This window comes from Camarhynchus parvulus, chromosome 17 (assembly GCF_901933205.1).
Source record: "Camarhynchus parvulus chromosome 17, STF_HiC, whole genome shotgun sequence".
NCBI classification, from domain to species: domain Eukaryota; kingdom Metazoa; phylum Chordata; class Aves; order Passeriformes; family Thraupidae; genus Camarhynchus; species Camarhynchus parvulus.
In genome coordinates this window covers 39,723-58,439 of record NC_044587.1, presented here as the reverse complement: position 1 = coordinate 58,439, position 18,717 = coordinate 39,723, and the positions used below count along the sequence as shown (strand labels likewise).

At 38.8% G+C, this 18,717-nt stretch overlaps 2 protein-coding genes across 5 annotated transcripts; one reads left to right on the top strand and one right to left on the bottom strand.

The window, feature by feature from the left end:
* The first annotated feature begins 412 nt into the window (after positions 1–412).
* LOC115911042 lies at positions 413–8,053 on the top strand. 3 transcript variants are annotated; one of them, XM_030961718.1, is made up of 3 exons: positions 493–538; positions 3,816–3,870; positions 6,527–8,053. In XM_030961718.1, exons 2-3 carry the CDS (start codon positions 3,829–3,831, stop codon positions 7,892–7,894), a joined length of 1,410 nt encoding a protein of 469 aa, XP_030817578.1. In that variant the 5' UTR covers positions 493–538; positions 3,816–3,828; the 3' UTR covers positions 7,895–8,053. The 3 variants fall into 3 exon arrangements, with proteins under 3 accessions (XP_030817579.1, XP_030817578.1, XP_030817581.1); XM_030961719.1 differs by lacking the exon at positions 3,816–3,870 and having other exon boundaries at positions 413–538; XM_030961721.1 differs by lacking the exons at positions 493–538; positions 3,816–3,870 and adding an exon at positions 4,397–4,519.
* FBXW2 (F-box and WD repeat domain containing 2) lies at positions 6,267–18,692 on the bottom strand. Of its 2 annotated transcripts, none has more exons than XM_030961722.1 (7): positions 18,556–18,692; positions 16,595–17,104; positions 15,164–15,358; positions 14,247–14,380; positions 13,554–13,640; positions 12,762–12,931; positions 6,267–11,310 (listed from the first exon to the last, which is right to left on the bottom strand). In XM_030961722.1, the coding sequence occupies exons 2-7, from the start codon at positions 17,082–17,084 to the stop codon at positions 11,022–11,024; spliced, it is 1,365 nt and encodes a 454-aa protein (XP_030817582.1). In that variant the 5' UTR covers positions 17,085–17,104; positions 18,556–18,692; the 3' UTR covers positions 6,267–11,021. The 2 variants fall into 2 exon arrangements, with proteins under 2 accessions (XP_030817582.1, XP_030817583.1); XM_030961723.1 differs by having other exon boundaries at positions 12,832–12,931.
* Positions 18,693–18,717: the final 25 nt, after the last annotated feature.

The window sequence follows — 18,717 nt, the reverse complement described above, 5'->3', positions numbered from 1 at the left end:
CGCCGGACGAGGGCTCTACCTGAAGTACGGCCGGGGCGGCGGGTCGCGGCCTCTCCACGGCCATAGCCGCTGCCGCCGCCGCCGCCGCCGCCGCCGCCTTCCCGGGCGGGAGGTGAGGGGACGGAGCGCTCCCGCCAGCCCCGGGCCGTAGAAGCGTGTTGCGGTTGCTTCTGTCGGTACCGCAGAGGGAGCCAGGTACGAGACTCGAGGGTTCCAGTGGCGCCCACCCAGCTCCGCACGGCTTTCGCGGCGGCGCTTGCACGGGACTCCGGCGGCGGCGGGGCTCTGGCCGCCCCCGCGCGGCAGAGGGCGGGTCCCGCGGGACGGGAAGCCGGGTGCGCCGCCGGCTGCGCGCGAGCGTGGTAAACCTGCCGGAGCCGTAGCGGAGGTCCGGCGGCGGCGCCTACTCGGGGTCCTGTGACTGGCAGCGCTCGCGGGAGAGGCGCGACAGATTCGGGATTTTATTTCCACTCAAGAAATTGGAGGATGGTGATCAGCTGTAGCATTATTTTTCAGTAGTGGGGTTAACCGCTTAAGGGTAAGTTAAAGGTACCTATTAATTGTCCAAACCAGGTTTTCTGAGTCTCTGTCTGAATTCGTACTAAGGGTGGAGGTTAACTTTAGATTTGAAGAATGCAAAACTCCTCTCAAGCATAGTTCCAGTGTGTGTTGTGAGTTAATCCGGGTAGGCAGCTCAAGCCTCACCCTTCCTCTTGCACTGGGATGGGGGTAGAATCAGAAGGGCGAACGTGGCAAATCCTATGGGTTTTCCCTGAGATAAAGACAGTTTAAAAGGTAAAGCAAAGCAGCATGCAAAACAGAAGGTGTAATCTATCCATTATGTCCCCTTAGCAGGCACGTTTCTAGCCATTTCTAGGAAAGCAGGACTTCCTCAGGTTTAGCAGTGACTTGGGAAGCCATATGCTCTCATGTCACGTGTTTCCCCCTTTCTACTTCTTCACCCAGCTCAGATGGTTGAGCATAGCATCATACGGTGTGGAATAGGCCTTTCGTTGGTTTGGTTCAGAAGTCCCAGCTGTATTCCATGCAAACTTTTTGTGCCATCCCCCTCCTGGGACGGAAGACAAAGGAGAAACAGAGATTGCCTTGACTCTGCGTGAGTACTGTTCAGTGATAGCTAGTGTTTGAAGCACTTTCTTTGGTCACAAAACACAGCACCCTGCTAGCTACTAGGAAGAAAATTAACTCAGTCCCAGCTAAAAAAGTACAGTGTGAAAGAAAAAAATTGAAATAACAGTCTTTTAAATGTCACGCAATTTTTGTTTTGCCCAATATGTTTGATTTTCAAAGGACAAAAAGTTTAAATGTTTACAATAGGAGGAGTTTGGCTTAGGGATGTACAGCAGATTATAATGGAGAAGTTTCTGAGTGTATACAGGGAAGTGTGGGGTTTGTCAGTTCTAATGGCACAAAATAAGTACCACAACTGTATATTGTTGTACAACAACTGTATGACAACACTCTATATTGTTCTGGCTTACTGTCTTTGTATTTAGAATAGAAATAGACACTTTTAATTTTTTGGAGTAGTATTTTATTAGTGGAAAAATACTGCCTTCAGTTTAATCCTTCAAACAATATGCTTTGGACTTGGGATCTTATAAAAGAGGAAGGACATCTGGTGTGTCAAAGAACCTTTCTGAAAAAAGTAAGCTGTCAAAAGATTAACAACAGGCAATTGAGATAAAGATGGTAAGTTATTGTTCATCTTTGTTAATATTAACACTGTGTTAATAACATAGTGATCTGTGGTTTTGCCTTTGACAAGAATCATAAACTAAAGGATAAATAATATTTTTCAAAAATGGTAAGTTTTGTAAGGCTGTTTTTCTAGTGGGGGGTTTTTAGGTAGACCCTGGAAAAACAAGGATTAGGTTGTTTATTATTCTTATACTGCTGAAGCTAATACTTCATATTAGCAACTCAAACTCTGCAGTCACCTCTTGTCACTTGCCCTCTATCCTTACCCTAGATTGGGAGATAAAGTAATTAGATGAGAGTTATGAAAAACTTAATACAATGTATTCATTGTCAAGATACTGAAATGAGCAGCATAAATAGTGGTCAGCTGTCTGCATGTGAACAAAACAAATTACAGAGGAAGGCCACAATGCATAGAGGATGTGAGGGAGATTAATTAATTATTACTCAGGAATGACTCTTGAACTAAATTAGCAATGGGTACCAGCTTTTAGTAAGGACAGTGCTAGTTGTGGAGGGTTTTAGATGTTGGAAAAGAAGGTCTGAAAATAGAAGTTGGACAGCAAAGGTAAAAACAACATCCAATTTGAAGGCAATACAAAAAAATATAATTTCAAAATTCTAAAAAGACAAGCTATTGGAAGAACCTGTAATGGGAGATTAATAAATGTGTTTGTGAGCATAGTGGTACAGTGTGGCTAAAGCATGAGTGATTCCTTGGTTTAGGATGGGGAAAAAAAGATTATTTAAATATATGAAAGTTTGTAAGTGTACTCTTGATCCTGTACAAGGTTTTAGAGTAAATTTTAGCAGGACTGTGACCAATTAAATAAGGAGAAACATGATTAATTTGAGCAGCTCAATGTAGTGAAAGATGTCTCACCTACAGCAAGGGGATTGGGACTAGATATTTTAAAGTCCTGTCCAACCCAAGCCATTCCATGATTCTAACCATGACAAGAGCTCTTTATTATGATCTTGCTGCAGAAGAAAACATTGTGTAACTGCACTTGCCTGACTGACTGGGCAGATATGTCAATGGTAGGCTGATGACCAGCTCAGATGTATTGATGCAATATGTTGCATCTCCAAAAAATGAAATCCTAGCACACATTAAGAAAGAAAATTTCCAACAATGATGAGGGCATGTTAACTTGCCACATACAAATGGATAAGGTACAGACGTTTCTGGTCTCTTGTACTAGAGAGTAATGGAAACTGGGCCAGCTGCAGAGAAACACTTGGTGAAGGAAAACTGTTTTTTATGACGTGGTTTTTTACCTTTCATTCAACTCTTTTGTTGAATGAAAAGGTAATGAATATGAAGATGAGGAGGTGATATTACTGCAGTCTGTCAGGGTGGTGGAGAGGGAGAAAGTCTGTTTACAGTTAAGTGGAATACTGCAAAGTAGCCATTGATCCCATTAGCTAAATTTTGTATTAAAGCAAATCTGCATCATCTGTGGCATGCTTACTTGCATATTAATTGGAATTAAAAAATGCAAAATCGAAATGAATTGTCACTATAAAAGAAGAGCATTTAAATATGCTGAAAGTATACCTTTAAAGTTAAAATTAAAAAGTTAAAGTTAAAGAAGAACGACTGAGGGAGCTGGGGTTGTTCAGCCTGGAGAAAAGGAGACTCAGAGGTGACCTTATCACTCTCTTCAACTTCCTGAAGGGTGGCTGTGCTGAGCTGGGGTCGGTCTCTTTCTCCAGGCAACAACAGACAGGACAAGAGACACAGTCTCAAACTATGCCAAGGGAGATACAGGCTAGAATTAAGGAGGAAGTTTTTCACAGAAAGAGTGATCAAATACTGGAATCATCTACCCAGGGAGGTGGTGGAGTCACCATCCCTCGATGTGTTTAAAAAAAGACTGGATCTGGCACTTGGTGCCATGATCTAGTTGAGGTGTTAGAAGATGGGTTGGACTTGATGATTTTAAAGGTCTCTTCCAACCTAGAAATTCTGTGATTCTGTGAAAATTTGCCCTTTTACTCTTTTTATAGTGAGGAAGTATAAATGTAGTGTTCTTAATTATACTGACGTAATGCATTTTATGACTACATATTTGTGCTGTTTATTTCAGGAGAGCAAAATTAATGAGTTATGTTGCAGAAACCATGAATTTCACTCATCAAATTGTATGTATTTCTTTTCTTTAAGATTCAGTGTTCTGATGTGTCTTTGACCTCTTGATTTTGTTCTTTTTCTTAGCTTCTAGAACTTGCTGTTGTTTCAGCACTACCTCACAGTTCCTAACCAGAATTTGTATCTACATGTTCTAACTAGGCCTTATAGCATGTCATGAAAAAAATGTTTGTCCAAGAAATGCAGATATATATATAGTGTATTTTTCTAGTTCTTTTTAAGTATGTGTGTGAACTGGGTTTATATCAACATGCAAGATTAATTTTCAGAAGAAAACTTAAGTAGCCTTAAAAAATCCATGAAAAGTGTTTGATTTTCTTCAGCATACTCATTTGTAATTTAAATTAAGTTCTTGCAACACAACTGTGTACTTTGCTCAAGAGAAGGAAAACTTGTTTTTCTGGTAGGTGTGGCTGCTGTTACTGACATTAGAAGAGCAACAGCTATGTGAAATAAAATGTGCCAGGAAGTATCTTAGGTATTGTACCAGTTTTTCTCCTCACAGTATTGTTCTGTATTGAACAATTACTGCAATTTACCTTAAAAGTATTTATCTGTTTAAAATAAACAATTAGTAGATTATTTTTGCAAAAAATGAATGGAGGACTGAACAGAACCTCACTCTGCTATCTACTTTAAAAGGTACTTTTTCCTTTCTGCTGTTCGCTGTTCAAAATACAATTGAAAAGACATATTTTTTCTTGTTAGCTATTTATTGCTAGAAAAAGTAGAAGAAAGAACAGGTAATAAATTTATTTTGTTATTTACTGTTGATGTGTTTTGATATTTCTTTAATTAAACATTTATTTCTTTAATTAAAAATATTTATTCTGTAAGCTAGATCAATATTTTAAGTCATAAATAGATAAAACCAAGGGGGAAAATATTAAATGTGACCTTCTCTTTGTAAGAATGCTAAAATATATAACATCCTTAGAATAAGAATGCTTGGGGGAAACCTGTACTTTAGAACGTATCATAAAAAGACTTAAAAAGTTTGAGTTGTTTTCAGTCACAAATCTCCAGGTAGAAGTCGTATGGCAATAGCAGATTCTTGCTATGTATTTGCTGTTCTGCTCTCATTTTAAGGACTTATGGGGATACTATCTCCATTTCAGAGATAGAAGAGTCAGTGGTTTCTGCTGCTTCTTTTCTGCTTTGTGCCTAGTGATGCAGTGAGATTTTTGGTGCCCCTATGACTATTCTCTTCTGCAGAGAAACACTTGATTTCTCTGCAGAAGAGAGATTTCTTGGTAGCTTGCAAAGTCTGTTGTAAATCACATCAGCCTTGGCATATGGGACATTTTCAGTGGTGTGTTTTGACTGTGGTTCTCCCTAATTCACTTTTTCATGAAATAGCAATTGTGAAAATATGGTACATTATTTTGAGGGCACAGGCAATTATTTTTCACCTGCTAGAAGCATTTTCGTTGTCTTCTGCAATAGCATCAGTTCATTCCATCCCGGCATTTTACTCCACACTTCCTGCTGGCAGTTGGGGAAACTCTCTTCTACCAATGCAATTTTCTAATCTGACAGGAATTTAATTAATCTGGGACACATTTTTTCCCAAGAATCTCTGTGGTACAAGCAGGCCTTTGAGGAGACTTGCTGTCACTTTTCTATTTATGGAAATAGAAATACTTATGGAAATAGAAATTCAAATACATACTTGAATACCTAAAGGTGAATTTGTAGAGAACACTTTCATCTAGGCTCCACTTGCAGAAATTAGTGCTTGAGAGTGCCATAAACTCCCATTCAGGCATTAACACTTGCTAGCACAAATGCTGCTAAAGACTTCGGTCATCCAGTCACTTAGGACTGCCTACTTGTACCTGCAGCAGCAAGAGTTTTAAGCCCTAACCCCCAAATCATGCCAGGAGCTAAGACAGACAGCATTGATCATTTGCGAAGAGGCCCAGATCTCTAGTAAGCATTAATATGAGATGACCTTTCCTGCAACTCCTGCCTTGTACAGGGTTACATAGGGTAGAGTGGCAAACTGAGTTTTATACCTGCATTGATTTCACCTGCCTCTGCTGGATTGTATGAATTGACTTTCCTCTGTGTGTATGGTTTCCTCTGTGGTGATCTGCAAGTTAGGGAATTCATAAATTAGTGATTATATCTGGACCATCATGTGTAATCCCCAATTAGCATATTTATTATGAACTTGATTAATTCTAGATACATTTAATTTATCTGCCTCTAGCTTGTCTGTGAGAAGTCTGGTTGAGTTTGGTTTTTTAAAACATAATTTACATACACATTGCCTCAGTGGAAAAAAAAGTTTTGCTTTGCTTTTAAGAATTACTGTCTAGTTATTAAATTGGATATTCTAAAATTTGGATTCTTGAAAAAAAAATACTCCTTGTATTGCTGTATATAGACCTCTGTTTTGTTCTTATACAGAACCCTCCATGTAGAGAAACTGCTCCACACATCTGACAAATAGAGGCATTCAGAGTGTCACATATCATACATATCATTAAATGCATGTTCTGTGACTAGATTTTCATAAAAGCACAGTAGCTGAGTCTCTGAGTAAGTCACTGCACCATGATAGAGACTTACCCTAATCTTGTTTGTAAAATTCTTGAGCAATGATTGTGAGTATTATCTCATACTGCCTTTTCTTTTCTGCAGATAAGGCAGCATAAATTACAAGGACAAAGAAATTTGCATGGACATTTAGATCCGTTCAAAATGTTGTGTGCTGGGAAAAAATCTTACTTTGCTGCTGCTGTGTGCATTATGACTATAACTTCAATGCTTGCAGTTTCTTATCTGAAGTTACAGAGTCTTTCTCATCAGCCAAGAGTAATTCAAGAAGGTAGAAGATGTAGAGGGAAAATTGCCATTAGCACAATAACAGCATTAGAAGGTAACAAAACTTTTATTATATCCCCATACTTTGATGACAGAGAAAGCAAAGTCACTCGTCTGATTGGGATTGTTCACCATGAAGATGTAAAACAACTGTACTGCTGGTTCTGCTGTCAGGCCAATGGAAAGATATATGTATCAAAAGCAAAAATTGATGTTCACTCAGATAGATTTGGATTCCCTTATGGTGCAGCAGATATAGTTTGTTTGGAACCTAAAAATTGTGATCCAACACATGTATCAGTTCATCAGTCTCCATATGTAAATACTGACCAGCTGCTGAGGTTTGAAATTAAAAATCGCAAGCATGAGACCTTTTCTGTTGACTTCACCGTGTGCATTTCTGCCATGTTTGGAAACTACAACAATGTCTTGCAGTTTATACAGAGTATGGAAATGTATAAGATTCTTGGAGTACAGAAAGTGGTGATCTATAAGAACAACTGCAGCCATCTGATGGAGAAAGTCTTGAAGTTTTATATAGAAGAAGGAACTGTTGAGGTAATTCCCTGGCCAATAAACTCACATCTCAGGGTTTCTTCTGCATGGCGCTTCATGCAAGACGGGACACACATTGGCTACTATGGACAAATCACAGCTCTAAATGACTGTATATACCGTAACATGGAAAGGAGCAAGTTTGTGGTCCTAATTGATGCTGATGAAATAATTCTTCCCCTTAAACACCCAAACTGGAAAACAATGATGAACAGTCTTCAGGAGCAAAACCCAGGGACTAGTGTTTTCCTCTTTGAGAACCATATCTTCCCAGAAACCATATCTTCTCACACGTTCAACATTTCATCTTGGAATACTGTGCCAGGTGTTAACATATTACAGCATGTATACAGAGAGCCTGACTTGAAAAATGTAATGAATCCCAGGAAAATGATAGTTGATCCACGAAAGGTGGTTCAGACTTCAGTCCATTCTGTCCTACGTGCTTATGGGAAGAGCGTGTATGTTCCCATGGATGTTGCCCTCATTTATCACTGTCGGAAGGCCCTTCAAAGAAACCTTCCCAGAGAATCTCTCATCAGGGATACAACACTGTGGAGATATAACTTATCATTAATCATGAACGTTAACAAGGTTCTGTCTCAAACCATGCTGCAAACTCAAAATTGAAACCTCAGTTATAAGGAGTGAAAGTGGAGGGCTATCTGTATTGTGGGAAGACAGAGGATATAATTTAAAAATCACATTACATTGATTTTCACATGGAGTCTACATTTTTCTGCAATTATTTAGGGAATATATAGCAAAGCCATGAATCACTTAATGATACCAAGGGTCAATGCAGATTGCAGCATCTCTTCTGGGAAATGTACAATTTGTTTTCAGTTAATAATAAAAATCAGTATTTGTCAACTGATTCAAATAATGCAAAATAGTTTTCAACCTATGTACAAAAAGTACAAATACAATCATTAGTATTAAAGGTAGCATTGCTTAATTCTTACAGTTTGTATGTCACTGGGTACTAAATTTGTATGCATCAATTTGAGTAAAAGGTAGACAAGTAATTGAGTACAATCTTCCTTTTAGTTGTAAAAAAATTACCCCTTATATTCTTGGAAATAGTGTATGTTAAATATGTGATGGATTGTAACACTAAACACAGCCATTGGAGCTTTGCTGATAAAAAATGTCTTGTTAAACTGGGCTTTGGAGACATGTAAGTTTGAGAAGAGTCATTGCACCTGTTCCTGAATTACTGAAGTGGTAAATGCTGAGTTGTGTCGGAAAGCTTTAATAGAGGTAAGGGAGAGAGATTCATCTTAACGAAAAAGATACTTTTGTGAACCAAAAAGAACCTATTTCGAGGAGGAAAAAATAGATGGCCAAACAACTTTTATGAAAAGTAATATTTTGTTGGGTTTTTTTTTCTGGCACCTTGAAGCCTCGTAGGCAAATATTTTGTGACATTTAGACACAAGTTGGATTATAGTCCTTTATGTGATGGGTAAGTTGAATTACATTGCTTCCTTGGTAAGTGTAAGGGTACAGAAGCTGCATTTTTTCTTAAGTCTATCTGGAAATAGTGCTAAGTAGTGACTTGCTGAAGGGCTGGATGGAAACCAAAGCAAACAGAAAAACCATTTGGTCATTTTTGTTTCACAGTTTCAGTTTCACAGTTTCAGTTTCTGTTTGATAAGACCCCAGAACTACATGCATTGCATATGTTGTTGCAGTATACTAGAACCTTCCTCCTGAAGGCACATCTGAAGGCAGCGATAGCCTGACACTGGTGTCCGACAGACAGAAGTGTGTGTGAGAGCCAAGTATGCTTTTTAAAATTTCTGCATTAGTGTCATGCTTTCATTCCTTTATCTACTTGGTAGCAGCACATACCTGTGCCCTTAAAGAGCTCTGTCATTAGTGGAATAGTATCATTAGCAATGTCCAAAGGGAACTTCTACTTCGATCCACAGTGACTGCACCATCTCCCAGTCTGTCTCAACAAACTTGCAGCTGTATTAGGATCTGAGATGCCTGCTCCTGTCAGTCATACAATCTTGTGTGGCAACAGGTCCATTAAGAAGTTCAGACTCGTCGTTTAGAAGGGGCAGCTGAAAGTCCAGCTCCCTGCTTACAGCATGGTGTGCTCAGGGCTTTGTCTAGGAAGGCTGGGCAACCTGTTTCAGTCTTAAACTAAACTCACTGTGGAGAATTCCTCTCGTCACAAGAACCACTGACCATTGTCTTGCTGCAAGATGCCAAAATGAGTCTGACACTGTTTTCTTTATAGCTTACTAGTTAGCTGGAGACAGTAGCAGTGCCTCCACATCCCATGCCCAGCACACCTTCCCGTCTGGAGGGCTCAGCTTGGGTCTGTTTCTCAGCCATCTTGTGCTCCACCTCTCTGTGGACTCTATATAATCAAGGTCACTAAAAGAAGTAGTTAACCAAGATTTCCTGATTTGCTGATTTGGAAACAAGGACATTTCTGTCACGCCTCTATTTAATCTTTCAAAGTTAATGCAGTGCTGCATAGGTGGTTCCTTTAGAAGCACACATCATAATGATACAGTTATGTTACTCCCACATTAGGAATGATGAGAACTGGGTTTCAAGACGAGTTACTGAAGTTAAGTTATTGGAAACATTCTTTTTCACGGAAGCTTTCTTCACTTAGGAGTGAGACAACAAAAGCTCACTTTTGTGAGCTCATCATTTATGCCCCACACAGTGCAGTTTGAATTGAGAGTTATGAATTTGGCTTCCAGTTGATAAAATCCTTGAGTACAGACAACATTTTTCAAAGTAAATTGATGCGACTAAAGGTGGAAAAACTGAGTGCTTAAGAGTCTGGCCTTGTATTTAAGAGACTGCTCCACTGTGACTTTAAGCTACTCCTACGGCATCCTGAAATACTGATTCTTGCATATGAAAACTCCCCTTCATTGGTGTAACTCATACCACAAACATTTGGGAATCATGGCCTTCATTCAGTATTAAGTATGAAATCAGGTCTCCTTGAATAGTGGGAAGAAAAAATCACACTGGTAATGCTAGACAGTTTTGTCCTCTGAAGGGCATGAGCATAAGCTTCATGAAAACTCACATTTTCTAGTTGTGTAAAAAAAAATTACATTAAGGCGGGAGGGAGGGAGGAAGGAAGGTGGATCAACCTAAAGCATTTCTAAAGCATGTGATGTAGATGCAGCTTTTAAGTGCATGTCAAATAGCACAAAAATGTGTGGACAAATATTTGTTAAAGAACTCGTTTGATTCTTCTGGTTCAAAGGCTAGTATTTAAAGCTATCATATGGAAAAACATTTTGAAGAGAAAGATTCTGGAGAGAGAGAGGGTTTGCTGTTTTCTCATTTTTGTTAAGCAGCCATGCACTGCAACCAGTATTTGCTATTAGATGTACAAAAGCCTATGGTTCTAAAACTAGCTTCACCTTCTGTTTCAATAAAAAAAAAGGTCAGAAGTCAGGTCAAGCACAACTTGATTTCAGACTTGGTAGCAGATTTGAATGGTTTAAACATTACAAGCTATACTTCAGAGGCCAAACAGGTATATTTAAACATGAATATAGACAAAATTTTGTGGTGAATACTGTTAGCATGCTGCATTGCATTATTTCCAAAACAACCCATTCCCAAATGCCCAAATAAAAGTAGATGATTGTGCATTGCATGATGATACCATTGGATGTGCAACTTTGGTTCATGCAAAGTCTCATTTTATGGACACACTGCTGATAGGCCATAAATTCCTGAAGATTCTGTATGTGTGAGCTTTTCAGCCATGTTCTTTCCATAACACCAAATGGATACTATGGTCTGGCATACTGGTGGCAAAAACCAAGCCTGTATCATTTTGGCCATTTAGTCCATTTAACCAAGACATTTCACCGGCCAAGAAGCTTGAACCTCTCTTTGACTTTCTATATTCTGGTAAAGGCCAGCGGCTTATCAGTTTTTCTGTCCTCAAGTCCATTATGTACAGGTATCTGTTGTCAAACAGTAGAGCAAATATCTCTCCAAAGCCCAGCAATGATACATTTGAGAAGTCTGGAGGTTTGATAACCCTAGAAGACAAGAAAACAGTGTTAGAATCTCCCTTACAATGTTGTCATGAGCTTGAATTACTAAAGCGAATCCTGTATGTCTACAGAAAATGTGTCTAAATTCATCATTCTGAAGTAATTTAGAAAGAACTGGATGCAAATCTTTCAAATTAAGCAACTGAACACTTTAGCTATAGTCAGGCCTGTGGTTTCACTTCTGACTTTATATATTCGGGACAGACCCATCTGAACATAAGTGAAGGCTAAGGTTTGAAAGGGATTATTCTGCAGAGCACAAGGAAAAAAAAGAGCCATTTCTACATACAAATGAAAGAGCAAATGTACTTATGTTTTACAGTAAATTTCCACATGGATTTCATGCCCCAATATCTTTACACTAAGAGGTAAAAGCTGTTGTTATTCTTTTGATCACCCCTCTAAAAGGCAGAAGTAAAACATAGACATGCCTTCTTGTGATAAGCAGGTTAGATAAACCATCCAAGACTAGTCCTTAGAATGCTGTTTTACTGATATTTTATGTTAAATTAACCATGGGGAGAAATAAAAATATTTTTTAGTTCCCCAACACCTTGATGATGGCTTCCCTTAATAAATAAAACTTGGAACAGAAACTGAAGAGTTGAGTCTTCCACAACTGCCTGCATGTTTGATATAGCATTACATAAAGCAAAGAACTGAGGCACAAAAATATGTGGGGATGAAAATCTGCTCTCAGCAGTAAGAGACCATCTTTCTGTTTTGAAAGATGGGAGAGTAAACTAAGAGGTGAAATTACTCAGTTATTCTTACTTATAAGAAGCACTTCTGGAGAGCTTTCAAATATCCACAATTCTTCAGGGTATTTGAACTAAGGAGTCTGCTAGCAGTTCTAAAATGCATTTTTTTTCTTTAGTAAGTTACTATCTTTGATGCCACCATTTCCAACTCATACAGCTTGATTCTTTATGTGGAAATGGAATGCCATCATGTTCAGTCCCTCACTGCAGTCTGATAGATTTTACTGTCATTCCACAACATTAGAAGGAGTGACAGATCAGTGGTGCTATAAGGAAAAAGAGACTTTTAAATTTCTTGTCCCATCAAAGGACCCCCAGAAATTCCTGCTTGGTTCTCTTTATAGCAGTCTCCATGGTAACATTAGCTCTGCATCACTACATTTCCACATTCACAACTACAGCACTGCAGTCTGGTTTAAGTCTATACTGAAACACTTCAACTTACGGAATGAAAATATGGAAGAGAATTAGCATGTGGCCAGAAACCAAAACAGCAATGAAACGATTCATATTATCAGATGACAAAATTAGAATTAAACTGCTCGATATGTGTAAAGCAAGGTGTTTACAGGATTTTATTAAAGATTCTTTTGGTCCACATTTAAGGTAAGTTATTAAAACTGGTAAACTACTTATTTATTTAATGAAGACTGAATCCTAAACTGAATGGTTTACCTGAGAATATCATAGCTCGCAAAGTCCCACTGGTATAATCCTAGTGCTGAACTGCACACTATGTATTTACCATCAAAGTGCAGCCTAGGCTGTAGGGAGATGCTGCGGTCTTCAGAAACAGACAATGTTCTTAAGCATTTGCAGTTTATTTCCCTTCCAATAGGCCAAATCTACAATTAGAACGCAGTTAAAGACCATAAAAAATTCACATTATAAACTGTTACATAAATAGAGCAAGCCTCACAGTCTCTTTTTAAGCACCAGGTAAATGTGCGCATGAGGTTTTTCCAGAAATATTTATGTTTTTCAGGTAGAAACATCAATTCTTCAAGTGACTTGTCTTACAGTGCCGCACATGTTGTTTCTAGCCTAAGAAATTCCCACTGAAAATAGATACTTTTAAGATTGGGGGGAAAAAAAAATCAACCATCCAATTGGGACAGAAATGTAACTGTTTCAGTTATGAAGCACTTCTACAGCCACAAACTTACAGCACTCTCCAACCCCAAAGTCCCCAACAGTAACAGTATTTGCATTTACCTGCTTCACTGTCATGACTTGGAAGCACCAATTCTTTGCATTACCGTTGTTGTAGAGTTATCATTTAAAATGAAATGCTAAGGCAAGCATTGAAAAATTAGCTTCCAAAGAGTTTCATGTTCTGCATGCAGCCTCTAAAGCAGGAAATGTGGGGAAAAACTAAATCCTACTGTTTGTAAACTTCAGCAAATTACTCAAGCTTTTTCCTTCCCGATGTACCAAAATAATATATGCATGATATATGATACATACCTTGATTTCATACTTATCTGCACTTAGGAGAATATAATCCCCAGGACTATGCATAAGCGATTTGACTTTGCATTTCTGCAAAACGACCTGTAATTGAAGGATGGTAATGATTTATGTTGATGCTGTTAAATAAATAAATTTTCATTTGCATTTTTCATTTCACTGACCACCTGCATAGTGTACCCATGAATAAAGGCAGTACAAATACTTTATAGCAACTGAAGGAAAACTACAGTTTATACTCTTTTGTCCTACTAGTGACAATTCACTGTACTAATAAGCAAACATACATACTTCATGTGTACAGCCACACCCCTCATCTTTCAAGTTCTGAAATAACCAGAGGAAAAATATTGTTTCATGATCAGATTTTTGTTATCAAGATCATTAGATTTTTGCATAACTTTTAAAGCCATCTTTTTTCAGAATCAGTTTTTATTCAGTCTTTGAACCAAAACACTGCTTCCTAGTATTAGCCCAGCTACTTTGGAATTGAAATATCTTCAATGGTCTGAAAGGTTTAATTACAGCTTAAATATTTTTTCTGTTGAAATGTTATTTTGTAGTATTTCCAGATGTTCTTCAGATTCTAAACCTATCTGCAGGATTAGGATTAGGAAATAAAAATTTAGAACATGGTACAAATTTAGTGCAAATAAGTGTGTGAGATTAATTATAAATCAATATTCCCACCTTAGTGACCCATTCTGTGTGTCCAGTAAGGGTATTCAGGCACGTTCCTGTTGATAAGGCCCACACTTTCACAGTGAAGTCTGCAGAGCCACTGACCAGAATATCAAGTTCATCATTGTAATCCACACTAAAAACTTCAAGCAAAGAGGGAACTAAATAAGGAATACTGGTCTCTATGCATGCATTTTTCTGTGAGATACTAGTAGCATCTGTATGAATTTAGCAGCTTCTAAATTCATATGCTACTACATCCTTAATTGTTCTTGAACTGTTGTTGCTCTGGATGCCTAAGTTTACATTGTGAAATTACTGGGGTTTTTTGCCCAAATTAAGAGCATGTATATCAGTGGTTCCTTTATGGGCGGATTGAGGCAAAGTGTAACTTAAGCTAGTTCATATTTCCAGAGTTTTAGTAAGATAATTCCACAGGATTAGTATATTTTATAAATACAAGGGAAAAAAACTACAGCTGAGCTGAGGGTATTTCTAAGTACACGACAAAGAACGGAATTATGAGGGCAATGCAAATACGTATTCCCAGCTCCTATTTTGCTCTTTGCTTTAAGCTCATGTCCAATGTGGGAACAGAAAAAATGGCCATGGCCATGTATGCCCTGCTACCTAAGATCTGCACCTCTTTGAGACTTGAAGCTACTGAATAACCGTGGTTTTTATTGTTACTTCCATGCTATTGCAAAATGCTACATGGCTAAGCTTTGGCATATTCAAGGACAAGCGTATATCTGTTCTGGTCACTTTCCCTGTCGAGGGGAACTGAGGGGACTCAGATGACAGAGAACAGAGGCTGAACAAATTGATAAAGCTAGTGTGCAAAAAGCTAAATTTAATTATATTTTGTTTGATGATGATGTACATTACTTCACTGGTGAAATTACAATTTTAAAATTTCAACATACCTGCACCAGTATGTCCTCTGAAATGCTGTGTCTTTGCCCCAGAGCTCCATTCCCAACAGGCTACTGTGTTATCAAAAGATCCTGTTACAAGCTTTTGTTCATCAAACTTCACTGCAGCACAAGTGTGTGTCTGGATACCATATATGCACTGACCTGTGCTTACATCCCACAGTTTTGCAGACAAGTCATCTGATCCTAGAATATAAAACAACAGGATAAATTCAAGATTGGTAGATTCTGGCACTACGCCTGACTGATAGCGTCTACTGAGACAGATGAACGGAAATTTCATGTGACACATCACTCAGGTTTTGCAGAGCCACTGACTATACTGCAAGCTTTAGTTTCTTTCAGGAAGGAAAGGGTTCCAGCAAACGTTGAAATATAGATGAATACCAGGCCGCATATCCTGCCACTTTCTTTTCTCTACCTGAAGCTCCTCTTTTTTCAACTGCTAGCTTTGGAGAGCAAAATAAATCTCTGGACTCCTTACATCTTCTTCTTCCCCTGGAGGTTTCAGTACAAAAGTTGTCAGGAAGTTTTGACAATGCTGTTTTCTGTGTGTAACATTCACTATTGACTAGGTAAGTTAAAGACTGGCTAGAATCTAGTTGTTGGCTTCTAGTAAGCATCCTACTGTACCAACAAATGACCGACCGAAGGGAGTATTCCCAACTTAGTGTATAACATTATCATTCCAAATTACTGGAAAATCCTTGGAATATGCTCTGACAGTGATTCATTGTAACTCTGTTATTATTCTTTCATACTAAGGCTGCGTATCTGTTCTGTCTGTAACTTAAGTTCAAACTGAAATATTGCAGTCTCTACTCTTCAGGCAGGAAGCTGAAATTATGTGCAAGTCAGACCAGTAGCAAGGTTAAATCTAGTTTTACAGCACTTCATAAAGCACTTATGTTAGGAACTGAAAGTGCTTACAGCCTTGTTTCAAAGAAGATATGACTTTTTCTTCCATGCTCTGGGAGACTGAAGTTCTCTCACAGCCCAAAGTCCTTTTAATTGAAAGCTATCTATCTCTAAGAGGATAGCTAACATATCTGTACTTCCCAAATGGGCTTACTCATAGTAACAGCATGATCAAAATCATAGAGCAATCTAGATTGGAAGGGCCCTTAAAAATCATTTAGTTCCAACCACCGTGCCATTGGCAGGGACAATGATACCTACTGTTACTATTTCTTTATCAAACAAAGACACTGGTCTCCTTGCATTCTTAGTAAAGTGACTAATGAGTTTATTAGTACACCAGGTGTTTAAAAAATTGAAAAAATAAGCAATTTTGAATTATCATCTGTCTTCACACTATGAGAATAATTTGTCTGGCAAAAGAAAAGCAAATTGTCATTAATCTTATGAGGGGGAAGAGAAAACAAAGAATTTTAAGAGTCCCAAGTTGTCTGTCCTTCCTACCTGTGCACAGAAGTCCATCTTTATAGTAAAGTGCATATACTCGGGCACTGTGTCCAATTAAAGAGGATGTCTCAAAGGCTTCGTGGTCCTTCAGTTGCTTCATCCTTAAAATAGCTTTTAGGTAAACCTTCTTCCAATGTAGAGGATCCTGAACAGAGTCATCTATCTGCCAACCCAAATTCTTACACGCAGTCTGCCACACCTCTGTACAGGCACTTATAACCTTGTTCCACTGCTTAGAGACGAGGCAACATGTGAGTAAGGTCTGTGGATCAAGCCATTTTAACAGATAAAAACTAAGTTCCAATGGAAGAAGTTTGAGGAAGTCCCTCTTGAGTAGAATCTCTAGATTATTGGAGAGGTGCCTGAGCTGGACTGCTCCACTCAAGCTAATCAGGTGATCCAGAGTTTCATTTTTCTGCAAGTCCGTCAGAGAAAGAAATGCAATAGAAATGTTATCAAGCCATGCTTCAAAGTCCTTTTTCTCCATAAGGTTATGGAAAAATTTACCTGTGATACATCAAAATACTGTATTAGTTCCGTTCAGAAAATAAGGCATGAATCACATCTTTATTACTGGTACATAAGTATTCCAAATGGCATGTTAACACACAGACTGAAGAGACCAAATGCATTTTAAAATATTCTTTAGGTTAGGACTAAGCATTTGCATGCACCCTGAACTATCATTTGTCCCACAGCAGACTTACAAGTAAATTGTATGTAGCATTCATTATGAATGTTAACATATTTCTTGTTTTAGATTAACACTTTCAAATTCTGAGTCCAATAAGGTAGGGGTTAGTTTAAGTTTTACACCTATTACAGCAAATAAACACTGTCTTAGAGTTTACTCATGGATTATTCTGATAAAAGGAAGAAAACAAAACACATAAGCAGAGTGATAAGCTAGTTACTAACATAATGTGCTCATACCTTCCTCCTGAACCATTCTAAATACAAAGCAGATAACTAGTTAGTTTTCAAATAAGTATACAGAGATGTCTGACAAATTGTGTTGGAGGATACGTTAGTCTTTCTAATTTTTGTATTTGGCCCACGTAAAGGCCTGAGCTTGTGCTGGTCTAGCATCAGTTTTGACATGTCTGCACCACTTAGACCTAAACGCATTTTAAAAATCCTGTTGTTGTATTTTTTTTTCCTATTTCCTCAGTTTATTTCCACTGAGACTTAACTGTGAAATTGAATACCACTCCCTGAACGCACTTATACTATCCTGAGACATCTCAAGTTCCTTCAGTGACCTGGGACCATTGATTAAGAAGATAAACATTAGGTAAACAGTTAAAAAATAACATACATTTATTTTCTCTGGAAGATCTAATTCATTAGATAACTGTCTGAATTTCACAGCACTCCCAAACTGAAAGAACTGAGGTATCTGAGTGGGACTCAATAGCATGTTTATTTCTATTTTTACCATCATAGAGTAACACCTTAGAGCACACCTCTTAACAGGGCATAGGAGTACAGAAAATTACAGTCATCACCATAAAAGGCTGCACATGGCATGCAATTGTTGGTAAAACACACCAGAAGGTTCTGGATGTCAAATGCAGAGAAGCAGCTGCTCCTATTACAGTAACTTCTACTGCAGACAGCACTTACCAGCTTTCCTCAACACATATGGCAGTGAATACAGTTGCTGTTGAAACAGGCATGTGTTCTCTTTAAACAAAGTAAAAAATTCTAATAGGCCGGCTACGAATAAAAACTCCGTGAGCCCCAAGACGTTTGTTGTATTCCATAGGTGAAGATATTACTGAAATTAAGGGCTGCTGTGAGGCCGCTGAAACCAGCGCTCGAGCCTCTTTTCCAGGTGTTACGCAGCCAGCCCTATCCGCTCCCCCCGCCCGCTCCCAATATACCTCCACATGCAAAAAGCACGGCGAGGACTGCAGACTCAGCGCTGCTGCTGCCGATAGCTCCGCGTCCCTCACCTCAGGTAGCAGCCCGGTGCGGGGTGTCCGTCGGCGGGCAGTCGCCACGGCTTGCGCGGACTCCCGGAGTCCAGCACGGCCGGGTGCTTCCCTGCGGCCATCGCTCCCACGGCAGGACCGGCTCTCAGCACCTCCGCAGCCCGCGCCACAATCTGCAGGCAC